This window comes from Pelobates fuscus, chromosome 5 (genome assembly GCF_036172605.1).
Source record: "Pelobates fuscus isolate aPelFus1 chromosome 5, aPelFus1.pri, whole genome shotgun sequence".
In the NCBI taxonomy this organism is placed as follows: domain Eukaryota; kingdom Metazoa; phylum Chordata; class Amphibia; order Anura; family Pelobatidae; genus Pelobates; species Pelobates fuscus.
Genome location: NC_086321.1, coordinates 151,217,973 through 151,231,084, shown reverse-complemented (window position 1 = coordinate 151,231,084; position 13,112 = coordinate 151,217,973). Strand labels below are relative to the sequence as shown.

At 47.9% G+C, this 13,112-nt stretch overlaps 1 gene segment (V, D, J or C); it reads left to right on the top strand.

Annotated features, from left to right (window-relative positions):
• LOC134612041 (immunoglobulin lambda variable 8-61-like) overlaps positions 1-2,031 on the top strand; it is a 108,906-nt gene extending 106,875 nt beyond the window's left edge. Inside the window, 1 exon segment of the V gene segment in view lies at positions 1,531-2,031. Within this exon segment, the coding sequence occupies positions 1,531-1,913 (383 nt within the window).
• The last annotated feature ends 11,081 nt before the right edge of the window (positions 2,032-13,112 follow it).

Below are 13,112 nucleotides of genomic sequence, written 5' to 3'. Positions count from 1 at the left end.
TACGCTACCTGCATTTTGCCTGTTTTGGACCTGCTTTATCCTGTCTACCAGCGGAGATACCGTGGATAATACTATTACTCCACTACAAGTAGATAGCCAATTAATAGGAACCAGCACTAACCAATTATTTACCGAATAACCTTAGACCATATCCCTTGGTCTACCAGACCAGAAAAGCGGGTAGTCAGGAACAAGCCAAGATAAAAAAATCAGTTAAGAATGTGCTCTCAGATAACCGCCCCCCAATTTAAATTTTCCCCAAACCATCCTGTCAAGGCCGCATTTTGACTGACAGACACACACTCACTGACAGACGAACACTCACTGACAGACGCACACACTCATTGACAGACACACACTCTCATATACACTGACAAACAATGACCAAAAAAAAACACTCACTGGTTTGCACACTGATAGACAGACATACACTTACTCGTACACACACTCTCTGACCGACGCAGACTCTCACTGACAGACACACGTACTCACTGACAGACGCACGCACTCACTGACAGACGCACGCAATCACTGACAGATACATGCACTCACTGACCGACACACACTCACTGACAGACACACACACTCACTCAAACTCACTGACACACACACTCACATTCACTGACACACACACACTCGTATTCACTGACACACCCTCAAATTCACTGACACACACTCACATTCACTGACACACACACACATCTCCCCCACTCACAATTATTATTATTTTATTTTTTTAATTGAAATCCACCCAACCTCCCTACTTTTGGGATAGCTGGGTGGATTTTTCACCTGGGGTCCAGTGGGGCTGCTGGGCAGGGAGGCAGCCGGACGTGCAGGCGGGTGGGCAGGCGGCGAGGGAGCACTTTCCCCTGAGTCTTCAGGAAGAGAGTAATTATTATTATTTTATTATTTATATAGCGCCATCAGATTCCGTAGCGCTGTACAATAGTAATAAGCTTTAGTTTAGCTTTCTTTTCTTTTCTTTTAAAACTTAAATACTGCATTTAATCAGAGTGTTCCTTTATGCATTAGGAGGGATCTAAACACCAGATAACAAATAAGCAGCGGTCAGCTATCATTTTTCTGAAATAGTTTGTAATCATATTTATTTGGTCCTTAGTGAGTGATTGTAATAGTATATAGTCTATCACAAAAAACAGAGAATGAGATATTAATTTGCCTTAAAGGTAAAAACTTCCCCAATATCACCAGTTATTAAAAATCCCACAGCTGTAGAATCTTGTTCCGTCTGGCCTGTGTCACAAATTCACCAACCCAAAATGTTTCATATGATTTGCATGTATTTAAATATGACATATCTCTATGGATTTAAGGGGAACCTGGACGGTTCCATTCACAGATCTGTTTGTCAGTTATTGCAGAGCTGCCTGCACCATGTCCTGGGCTGTCCTCCTCCTCATTCTCAGCTCTTATTGCTCATGTAAGATATAAGAACCTGCACAGACAGCTCACATCAGAAACCCTACAGCGTTCTAATTGTGATTATTATTCATTGTCTTGTTTCAGGTTCTGCGGCTCAGTTTGTGGTCACTCAGGAAGCTGCAATATCTGGGTCCATTGGTAATGATGGCCGTCTGACCTGTGGGCGCAGTGGAGGCTCAGTGACTGGGGGTAACTACCCATCATGGTACTATCAGACACCCGGGGGTGTCCCTAAACTTGTAGTTTACAGTACTAGCAGCAACCAAAACAATAGACCCTCATTGACCTCAGATCGGTTCACCGGATCTATATCAGGGGGTTTGGCTGTCCTGTCCATTAACAGATTGCAGGCTGATGATGATGGAGACTATCACTGCCTTCTCTATGCTGGTGGTAATGCACCGTACACTGTGACACAAACTGGTAGAAAACAAAGTCACAATCCAAGCCTGCAACTCTCAAACTGAACAGCAGAGGGCAACTGTTTGTATAAAATGAATCCAGATTTAACATTTCTAATCTCTAATAAAATATTCTATCCCAATTTGAATGTATCCATAATACAGTTATGTTATATTTTATTGTTTCCAGAATCATTTGAGCTGACCTACCATCCTTATGTCGTGGTATCAGTTGTAGACATACATAGATAATGCTTGAAATTTGCAACTGGCTCTTTTATTACAATTTTCAAACTACGGTACCTATAACTTTTAGGACATACTTATTTTTCCAAGTGAGACACAATGCATCTCCAAATGAGTTCTAAAATACTTTAGAAATGTCTATGTTGGAAATTACTTCCATGTATCTTCCATCATTTCTTTTAAATAGTGATTTGATTTCTCCACGTTTGAACTGAATAGTGCACACTACCAAGAGCAATTTGTCCCATCACTACACATCCTTGCTTGGATGTCCCATGTTTGTTAACCGTATCTCCTGCACATCCTGTATCTGGGTTCTAAGCTGGGGTTTTATATATTAACATCCGAGTCATTAATATAACAGTGAAGAACATTTGTGCAAAAAGCAGAGGAACAATGTAATGCCATATCATTGATTATTATTGTCTGTCAAATTTCCATGACATTTTGTTTATGTGGGGGGCAGTTTGTATTTTTTATGGGAGTATGCTTCACATCCCCTTGTAGTCCAGTTTTAGTCTCCATGTCAATAAAAAGTCAAACAGGCTACAAGTAATATTTTTGTTTACAGAGCTTCTACTTCTTTGAATATTTACGTACAATGAATTAAAGTGAACAGTAATATTTTTTTTTACTTGATAGAAAAAAAATATTCCACCTATGTAGTGTGCTAGACATATTACTAGCAAATGTATAAATTAAAAAAATGACAATATATTTTAGGTCTTCTAAACATTTACTGCCATAATAGTAGTAGTAAATAATAGAGATAAGCCTCACCAGCTGACTACCCTAGTGGTGCTGTCATTTTTTTGGAAACTTTTTTATAATTGTATTACAGTTGTAATGGTAATGTGTATAATGACTATTGCACGGACAGAAAATGTATTTGTCCGAATCAGTTTACCTGAATACAACACAGAGATTGTAATAAACCAAATTTCACTCCTATTTTGATTCGTTTTATCTGAATTTCAATTGTAAACTTGTCTCTGTTAACAGAATGCTTGAAACCAGGAATATACAGTATTTACTTTCTGACTTATTGCTGGTAATTGTTGCACGTGTTGCCAACAATGGGAATCAATCTTGTGGAACAAATGTGCAGTCCACCTCCGTTGATAGTTAGCCAGCCTTGGCAGAGTACCGGCAATGCATTTTTCCACAGCAGGAGAGAAACTTTGGCCCTCCAGTCTGATCTCTATTTGTGGTAGACTTGCACGTCTATTGATGCTCAGCCTACACTATTGGCTGAGAATCAAGGGAGTTGCATTTCTGTTACAAACAGAGATCAGCCACAACAGTGTATTTCAAGATTCGCATAAGTCGTACAGTGGCATGAAAATTTGCACATATTATATATTTTTAGCAAGCTTGGTTAGACAGTTTTATTATCAGAGTGAAATAAAAATAAAATGAAATGTGAGATGCTGAACGATGCTAAGTCAACTATGTTAGTGTAAGGATGATGTGTTAACATGTTTCGTAGTATAACAGTAGCTGGTTAATATATAGTGCCTATATGCGTTATGCTGTGTGTGTATAGGCTAGGAGGTGTTGGATAACGGATAACATTGCTATAACTTGCCTATATTGTAGAATAACATCGCTAGTCTCTCCAGACATGGTTAACTTATGACACAGCAGATGAGTACTACGTTTTAAACCCCTGGCAGTGTTACAAAGGAATATTGCTCAGTGCATGTCAGTGGTAACTAGTACTGACCTAAAGCTTGTCCTATGCACCAGTGGAGGTATAGCTATATTTATATTTAAACTCAGCGGCTTGTGGAGTACTAGTGAGGTATCAGGCTATTAGTGCCTCTGGGGTTAATTGATAGGACTTTAGCTAATACAGCATTTGGTTTGGTTTACAGGCTACGACACAAAGAATATCAGGGCAAGTGTCATTGTGGAGATCGCTTTTAGCTCTCACACAGCCACTTCCTACAGAGGGCTAGGCATGGCCACTGAGTAACCTGAGTCCAGCATGCTAGAGCAGGACGTTCCAATGAGCTCTATCTGCAGCCCGCTCTGGTGCAGTGCCTCTCTGAGGCCATTCTTGACCGGTCATTGGATCCGGAGTGTGTGGGCTTTCTCTTTCGTGTATCCGGCACTGCTTGCGCGTAGTTCTCCTTCTGCGGGATAATTGTCGTCAGGGACCCTCCTGAGCAGTTTGCGGTTCAGGTAAGAGGTAGCTGGCTTGGAGGTTGTGCCGTCGAGGTTGGTGCTTAGATTGCGCCGTTCATCTGTGTCTACATCTTGGCGGTATCACCCGAGGGACACACAGTTGGGGCTGCTCCATGCATCATTTTTCGGTAGGTTGGCACTGATGGACAGGAGATTGTCCGCTCTTTTGCAGCTTTGCCCAGAGTTGTGTGCACGAGTTTTCAGAGTCTTGTACGAGCGGATCCGCCATGATAGTAGGCTGTAAGCAGACCTTCAGAGAAGTGGGCCCAGGTCTGGTGGCCATCTTGTTTTGGGCCTTGGGCTTATGTAGCAGCGTGATATTGCCCCGAGTGCTGTTATGGGATGACCGGGATCACCCCCAGGTCCAGAGGGGGGTCATCGGGACCGGGTCTGCAATGGGTCAGCTTGTCTGTCGGGCTCCGTTGGGCAGGAAAGTGGATCGATGGCCGTCCACTCCACTCACCACCGGGCAAGGTCCCGCCTGATGCAGCAGGGATCTCTCCTCCGAGGGACTTAAACTCCTGGAGCAAGCCTCTCCTCGGCTCCAGTGGCCCTTACATGCCGAAGGTTGCGGTTGTTAATAGTACTTGGTTTGCAGGAGCTGGTCTCTCCTGCGACTGTTCATCTCGGCGGGCCGGCCCAGCCCCCCAAAAATAAAATATTTAAATAAGGCAGGCAATAACTGTAAATGTGCAATGTTTCAGCAAGTGTTTAAGTTGAATCTAGGGAGTTACAGTCACAGATCAGTTACTTACCATCTGCACCATGTCCTGGGCTGCTTTCTTCATTTAAGTAGGATATACAAATCTGACACAAAGCTTAAATATATTTTTATAAATATTGTTAATATATCATGGTCTTTTTTCATGTTTTGTGGCTCAGTTTGTGGTGATTCAGTATTCCACCGTATCTGTGTCCCTCCCTTGGTAGTGATGTTTGTTTGATCTGTAGTCACACTGGAAGCTCTGTGGCTGGGACTAACTACCCATCATGGTACAATCAGACACCAAAGCGGGTCCCTAGACTTGTAGTTGGGAGTTCTAGCAGCAACAATCAAAACTGTAAACTATCATGGACCCAGGGTCGTCTTTAATATTGATTTGACCCTGGGCAAGCATTTGCTTTGTTCCCCTGAAACCTGCCCCACACTCCCTGTCATGCAATCACATTCCCCACCACACCTAAAAAAAAACCCACAGATACACACACACAGATACACACAGATGCACACGCTGACCCAGACAGAGATACACACACACACTGTAGAAACAAAGGGGTCACCTGAGGCTTGCAAGACATTAGTCATTAGGAGAAATAACAGAATGGTCCAGGCACACAAGGTACCTGGCCTATCCTGCTCTTTCAGAGATACACACAGTAGCACATCCACACACACAGATACACAGAATGGCAAATGGGTTGCTAGAAACAGAAACTACGACAGGGCAATGAAATGGACATAACATGCCTTTAAAAATGTATATGTGCAGACTTATTAGACCATGTCATTCCTGCAACCTCAAAAAGTCAGAGAATGAGGGTGCTTGAAAGACATGGCCCCTACAGAGCCAAAACTGATGACTGGCACTTTAATATTATAAAAGGACAGGGCCGGTGCAAGGATTTTTGCTGCCCTAGACAAAAGAAAAATTCCCATATGATATCACAATGACCCACCCAAATGATCTGCCATATGAACTAACGCCAGTGCTGCACACAGTGTGTGTTTACATTAAAAAGCCTGCAGTGACAGGCTATAGACACCAGAACCACTTCATTACGCAGCAGTGGTTCTGGGGAATATAGTGTCGCTTTAATGTGAGGTAAATTAGAGATAAGTGTCACTAATAATATACTAGATTGCCTACTTACAACCAGATGAGGATGGTGATGTGCTCTGGCTGCAGTGTGGCTCCACTGGTCTGGTGTAGAACAGGATCTCTGGAGGATGTTTGTAACTGTGGTCACAAAATTCAATGTTCTGAGAGAACGGGAAGCAGCTCCATTTCTTGGGGCCCCTTACACAGCTCAAGGTCTGGGCACCCAGGGCCTGACGGTGAGTATGCCCATAAGGCCCACCCATAAGTCCACCTACATGTTCCACCCATGAGTTCGTTTACAGGGAGTGGAGTGTGTAGGGGATGTGTTATTATAGAGGATGTTATGTGTGTGCTTATGGAATGTAGTGTATAGGGATACCAGTTTGTGTAGGTGATGCAGTGTGTTTCTGTGTAGTGGAAGAAGTGTGTTTTTGTGTAAGGGATAGAAAGCAGTGTGTTTTTGTGTTTAAGGGATGTATTGTGTGTTTCTGTGTATGTGTGCAAACAGGGGCGGACTGACCGGTCGGGCACTTCGGACATGGTCCGAGGGCCCGGCCGGTAGGGGGGCCCGCCATCAGGGGGCCCGGCCGCCCCTTTAAATGCTGCAGCCGCCTGAGCGCTCTCTTAAGAGCCTCAGGCGGCTGCAGCTTCTCACCTCCCCTCCCCGTAGCGTGGCCGAGCTGCTCTGCGTCCGCGGTGCCGGCCGGAGTTATAGGAAGGTGCACACACACTGAGTGTGCACCTTCCTGTCAGTCCGGCCGGGTACAGGAAACAGAAACTCCTGTTCCGCGCGGAACAGGAGTTTCTGTTTCCTGTACCCGGCCGGACTGACAGGAAGGTGCACACTCAGTGTGTGTGCACCTTCCTATCAATCCGGCCGGCACCGCGGACGCAGAGCCTCTCGGCCACGCTACGGGGAGGGGGTAAAAAGAGAGAGGGAGGGAGGGGAGGGGGGGGAGTTAAAAGAGAGAGGGGGGTTAAGAGAGGGAGGGGGGTTAAAAGAGAGAGGGAGGGGGGTTAAAAGAGAGAGGGAGGGGGGGTTAAAAGAGAGAGGGAGGGGGGGTTAAAAGAGAGAGGGAGGGGGGTTAAAATAGAGAGGGAGGGGGGTTAAAAGAGAGAGGGAGGGGGGATAAAAAGAGAGAGGGAGGGGGGTTAAAAGAGAGAGGGAGGGGGGTTAAAAGAGAGGGGGGGTTGTTAAAAGAGATGGGTTAAAAGAGAGAGGGAGGGGGGTTTAAAAGAGGGAGGGGGGTTTAAAAGAGGGAGGGGGGTTTGAGAGAGGGAGGGGGGGTTAAAAGAGGGAGGGGGGGTTAAAAGAGAGAGGGGAGGTTAAAAGAGAGAGGGAGGGGAGGTTAAAAGAGAGAGGGGGGGTTAAAAGAGAGGGAGGGGGGGTAAAAAGAGAGAGGGAGGGGGTAAAAAGAGAGAGGGGAGTAGGGGGGTAAAAAGAGAGAGGGAGGGGGGTAAGAAGAGAGAGGGAGGGGGTAAGAAGAGAGGGGGTAAGAAGAGGGAGGGGGTAAGAAGAGAGAGAGGGGGTAAGAAGGGAGGGGGGAGTAAGAAGGGGGTAAGAAGAGGGGGAGTAAAAGAGGAAGGGGGGAGTAAGAAGAGGGGGAGGGGAGAGTAAGAAGAGGGGGGAGGGGGTAAGAAGAGGGGAGATTAAGAAGAGAGGGGGGAGTAAAGGGGGTAAGAAGAGGGGAGGGGGGAGTAAAAAGAGGAAGGGGAGTAAGAAGAGAGGGGAGGGGGGTAAGAAGAGCGGGGAGGGGGTAAGAAGAGGGGGGAGTAAGAAGAGGGAGGAGTAAGAAGAGGTGGGAGTGAGAAGAGGGGGAGGGGGAGTAAGAAGATGGGGAGAGTAAGAAGGGGGAGTAAGGAGAGGGGGATGGGGGAGTAAGAAGAGGGGAGAATAAGAATGGGGGTAAGAAGAGAGTGGGAGTAAGAAGGGGGTAAGAAGAGGGGGAGGGGGGAGTAAGAGGAGGGCAATTGCCCCCTCCCCTGTCCGCAGGCACCGTGCGGGCAGCCGGCAGGGGAGGGAGGAAGAGAGGACACTGCAGCTCCTCTGGGTCCTTCTTGCGCGAGCACAGATCGTTGCCGCGGTTACCACGGCAACGTTACGGCTCTTGCAAGAGTAAACTCTAGCCCTGGAGCTACGGGCTAGAGTTCACTCTCAACACTGTGACCACCAGGTATTCCTGGTGGTCGCAGTGGTGAGAGTGAACTTTAGCCCCATAAACACACTGCCCCCACACCATACACATTCACACACTGCCCCCCATACACACACACTGCCCCCACACACACCATACACATTTACACACATTGCCTCACACACACACACATACACTGCCCACCCATACACACACAGCCCCCCATACTAACATTGCCACACACATACACAGCCCCCTCGTACACATATTGCCCCACACACCCTACACATTCACACACTACACCCCCTCACACACACTGAACCTTTCACACAGACTGCACCCCTTACACATTGCACCACTGCTCCTATACCCTACTACAGCCTCATATCCCAGCAGACCCCAGGTAAGTTGTCAAACTGTTCTTAAACGGTTTGACTACTTACTCTGGGAGGGGGGCCCGGCCCTCCTGGCACCATAACGACTACACAGAGTAGTAGTGGTTATTGTGCATGGATTATTTCTTTAAATAATCTACGAGTGCCCCAGTAGCCAGCAAGCCAGCCAACCCACAGGCCAGCCAGCCCACAGGCTGGCCAGTAGACAGCCAGCCAGCCTACAGGCCACCAGTTAGGCTTAAAGCCAGCAACCCCACAGCCTGCCAACCGCAGCCAGCAAGCCACATCCTTCCAGCCAGCAAGCCACAGCCAGCAAGCCACAGCCTGCCAGCCGCAGCCAGCAAGCCCACAGCCTGCCAGCCGCAGCCAGCAAGCCCACAGCCTGCCGGCAGTAGCCAGTAAGCCCACAGCCTGCCAGCAAGCCCACAGCCTGCCAGCCGCAGCCAGTAAGCCCACAGCCGCAGCCAGCAAGCCCACAGCCTGCCGGCAGTAGCCAGCAAGCCCACAGCCTGCCAGCAAGCCCACAGCCTGCCAGCCGCAGCCAGTAAGCCCACAGCCTTCCAGTAAGCCCACAGACTGCCAGCCAGCAACAGTAATTAAGGTAAGAGGAGCCAACTTGGCCTAGGTATCTGCTATGTTGTGTTGCTATATTGTGAATAGGAACCAGAGTGTTGGAGAGACCTCTCTAATCTCTAATGTAGTCTCTAATGGGACCTGGAGGAAATTCTTTCTAACACACTCTCTAAAGGACACTGAGATAGCCTCTGCTAGAATGCTCCCCCCCTCCATGGCCCATTAGCCCTCAATTGTAGTCTCTACTGGGGCCTGGAGGCGACTGTTTCCAGCAGGGACACTGAGATGGCCTCTGTTAGAAAGACCCCCTTCCAAGCCTGTTAGACTCCATTGTAGTCTCTAATAGGGCCTGGAGGGGATTCTTTCTAACACACTCTCTAAAGGACACTGAGATAGCCTCTGCTAGAAAGACCCCCCTCCATGGCCCATTAGCCCTCAATTGTAGTCTCTACTGGGGCCTTGAAGGGATTATTGCACTTTTGTTCCTTGTGTCTAAAGATTGTGTAGGGTGTGGCTGGAGGCGGTGCATGGAGGCGGGACATGGGTGGCGCTTGCTGCGGAGTATGGGTGGGGCCTGTAAGGGGGCCCTTGATTTATTTTGCCCGGGGGCCCTGAGGGTTCTCAGTCCGCCCCTGTGTGCAAAGGATGCATTGTCTTTATGTGTAAGGGTTGCATTGTCTGTGCGTGTGTGTAATGGATGCATTGTGTGTTTCTCTGTGTGTAAGGGAAGCATGTTGTGTTTCTGTGTATGTATAGGGATGCATTGTGTGTGTGTGTGTGCGTAGTGTGAAAGATCTCCCTGCCCTGCCCTGCCCCCTGTCCTATAGAGCTCTCCCTTCTATCCCTTAGAGCTCTCATCTGCCCCTTAGTGGTCTCTCTTCTCCTCCCCTGTCCATTAGGGGTCTCTACTCTCCTCCCCCCCTCCTCCCCCCCTCCCTCTCCTTTTCTCCCCGATTTTCAATTAGTGGTCTCTCGTCTCCCCCTTAGTGGTCTCTGCTCTCCTCTACCCCCCCTTTCCATTAGTGGTCTCTCCTCTCCCCCTTCCATTAGTGGTCTCTCCTCCCCCCACCCTCCCCTATTGGTCTCTTCTTACCCCCCTCCCTTAGTGGTCTCTCCTCCACCCCCTCCCTCCCTTAGTGGTCTCTGCTCTCCCCCCACCCTCCCCTAGAGTTCTCTCCTCCACCCCCTCCCTCCGTGGTCTCTTCTCACCTCCACCCCCTTAGTGGTCTCTCCTCACCCACCATCCCCTAGTGTTCTCTCCTGTGCGCCCCCTCCCTCCCTTAGTGGTTTCTGCTCTCCCCCCACCCTCCCTTAGTGGTCCCTCCTCACCTCCCCTCGTGGTCTCTCCACCACCCCCTCCCTCCCTTAGTGGTCTTTCATCCCCCCCATGTTCTCCTCAACCCCCCACGTTCTCCTCAACCCCCCACATTCTCCTTACCCCCGTGTGCTCTCCTCACTCCCCCGTGTGCTCTCCTCAATTCCCCGCCTTGTGTGTTCGCCTCACTCCCCCCCGTGTTTTATCCACACTCCCCCCCTTGTGTGTTCTCCTCACTCCCCCCACCCTTGTGTGTTCTCCTCACTCCCCCCTTTGTGTGTTCACCTCACTCCCCCGTGTTTTCTCCTCACTCCCCCCGCCCTTGTGTGTTCTCCTCACCCCCCCATTGTGTGTTCTCCTTGTGATGTTTTGTATAAAACAGTTAATAATTCCTGTATAACGAAGTACTCACTTTATTAATACATATATGACAGGGTCCTCATATTGCAGCTTGTTACACAGGGTTTCTGCAGCCGCCATTTCAAATCCCTCGAACATTCCACCAACTGCCAACAGGAACAGGCACACTCATACACTGCCCAACTGCCCATACATCACACTACTCACCCCCCCATTGTGTGTTCTCCTCACCATTCCTCCACCCCCCCCCCCCCACCATCCCCCCCATAGACGTTTTAAAATTCGATGCTAGAGCACCAAGTGTACTGATGTAGAATTATTAAAAAATCTTTATTAAACCTGTATTGAATTATTGTACTAACTCCATTTTAACTTCATATCATGACAGATCCTCCATTTTAACTACATTACATGACAGAATTTCCTAACAGCATTTAGTATAATGAATAGAGACTGTATTTTCTATAAAGACATGACTAACCCCGGAATTATTGAATCTCCTGTAACTTGCAACAAAGTATAGTCAAGGCCATGGGAAAACTGGTCTAATGAAATGTTCTATTCATAAAAGAAACCTGAACCTGACCACGAGTCTGACATCACTAACTACCCAAAATGACGCCCAAGCCCCCCTTCCCACCGAGTAAGCCTCGTGCTGAGTAAGATGGCGCTTGAGCCATCTGTCCACACCCGTGTCCAGAACAACACCACCTCCCGGTGGGAGGACACCTAGCTAACCACTTAGTTCTTGAGCCAATTAATAATATTGATGGGTGGACATTGACATAGCCACTTAACACTTAATCCAATTAATGATGTTTATTTACTGATATCTTGATATTCAATGATGATGTTATTTCGCTCTTATAAGGGCCTGCGAGCCCGCTTTTAATCAGATGCCATTAAATTTTCTTGAAGTTATTTTAACCTGAACTCCGTATGTCAGTGTGAATTTACTTCTGCGTATACGCAATTTAATCATCTCAGATTTGGACAGGAACAGATAGATATTTAAACATATTTGTTTATTTCTAAATTAATCTACATCAATTTGGCGCCTAGAACGTGGGGCACCGGGCTATGGCCTCTGGCCGGTAAGCCGTCCTAAGGAAGATAATTGTGTTGCTGGGGCATTCCCTCAGCCAGCACCCCAAAATGGCGCCCAGGGGATGTCCATTCCCAAGGTTCAGTCAGCAATAAGTGACAGCCAGCTGACCATGTTCCCCACTCCCAGGGCTCACAGGATGCCACGGGGCCCCCACCCCGCCGTTCCCTCGATGATCCTTTCGGACATACGGGCCGGGGGGATCGGGCCCCTCCTAAATATGTAGCTTTTAATCCTACTCAGGCTAGTGCCCTGATGAAATCACTCCCTGACCCAGAAAAGCAACCTATGCCTTTTTACCGAGGGATAGTTCAGATTCAAAAGACTTATTCCGCAGCATGGCGTGATTTACTGAGCATTTGTGCTATTAAGGCCGGGGATGCATACTGGCCCAGCATGGCCCGCCACCTCAGTACAGATCTGCTCATAAGTGACATTGATTACCCCTCCGGAGTAACTTTCTGCAACCAACTAAAAGAGTGGGCTAAGGACAAACTTGCAGATCAGGCTGCTGGCCTTACTGATAATGTACAAGACAAGGGAGAATCAGTGGAAAGGTTTCATGCAAGACTGTTTCAACTGTTTACAGATTTGGGATTTGATCTCACGGACAAGATCCATTCTCAAATGCTGTCTGGTGCATTTGTCCAAGGTGTTAAAGACTCCATACGCAAGGGGATCATTGCTGCACGCCCTGAATATAAGGTAGTCCCTCTGGATACCTTACTCTTAGTTGCTAGGGGTCTGGAATCTGCCCAGACTCCTAGAAGGCCCAATTCAGCTCCTCTCATGGTGTCCCGCACCGGACCTGTCCCAAAAGGCACCAAACCCGAGGATGGACATTGCTTTAATTGTGGTGCTAAAGGACATTTCAGAGGTGAATGCCCAGAGCCCAAAAAAGAGCCCAAGAAAGTGACAAAGGCTGCACATGTCCCCAAAGCCCCGAAAACAGTTCCAATTGTTGAGGAACCAGATGATTAGGAAATTGGCAAGCCTGTGTCATTAACCCCTGTCATGGCAGTGTCTTCAGGGGATAAGGGGGGGCCACTTGCCACTGTGACTCTACCCATTGAAGGACAACCTACTACATTTCTTGTTGACACAGGTGCAGCCCGAAGTGTTCTAC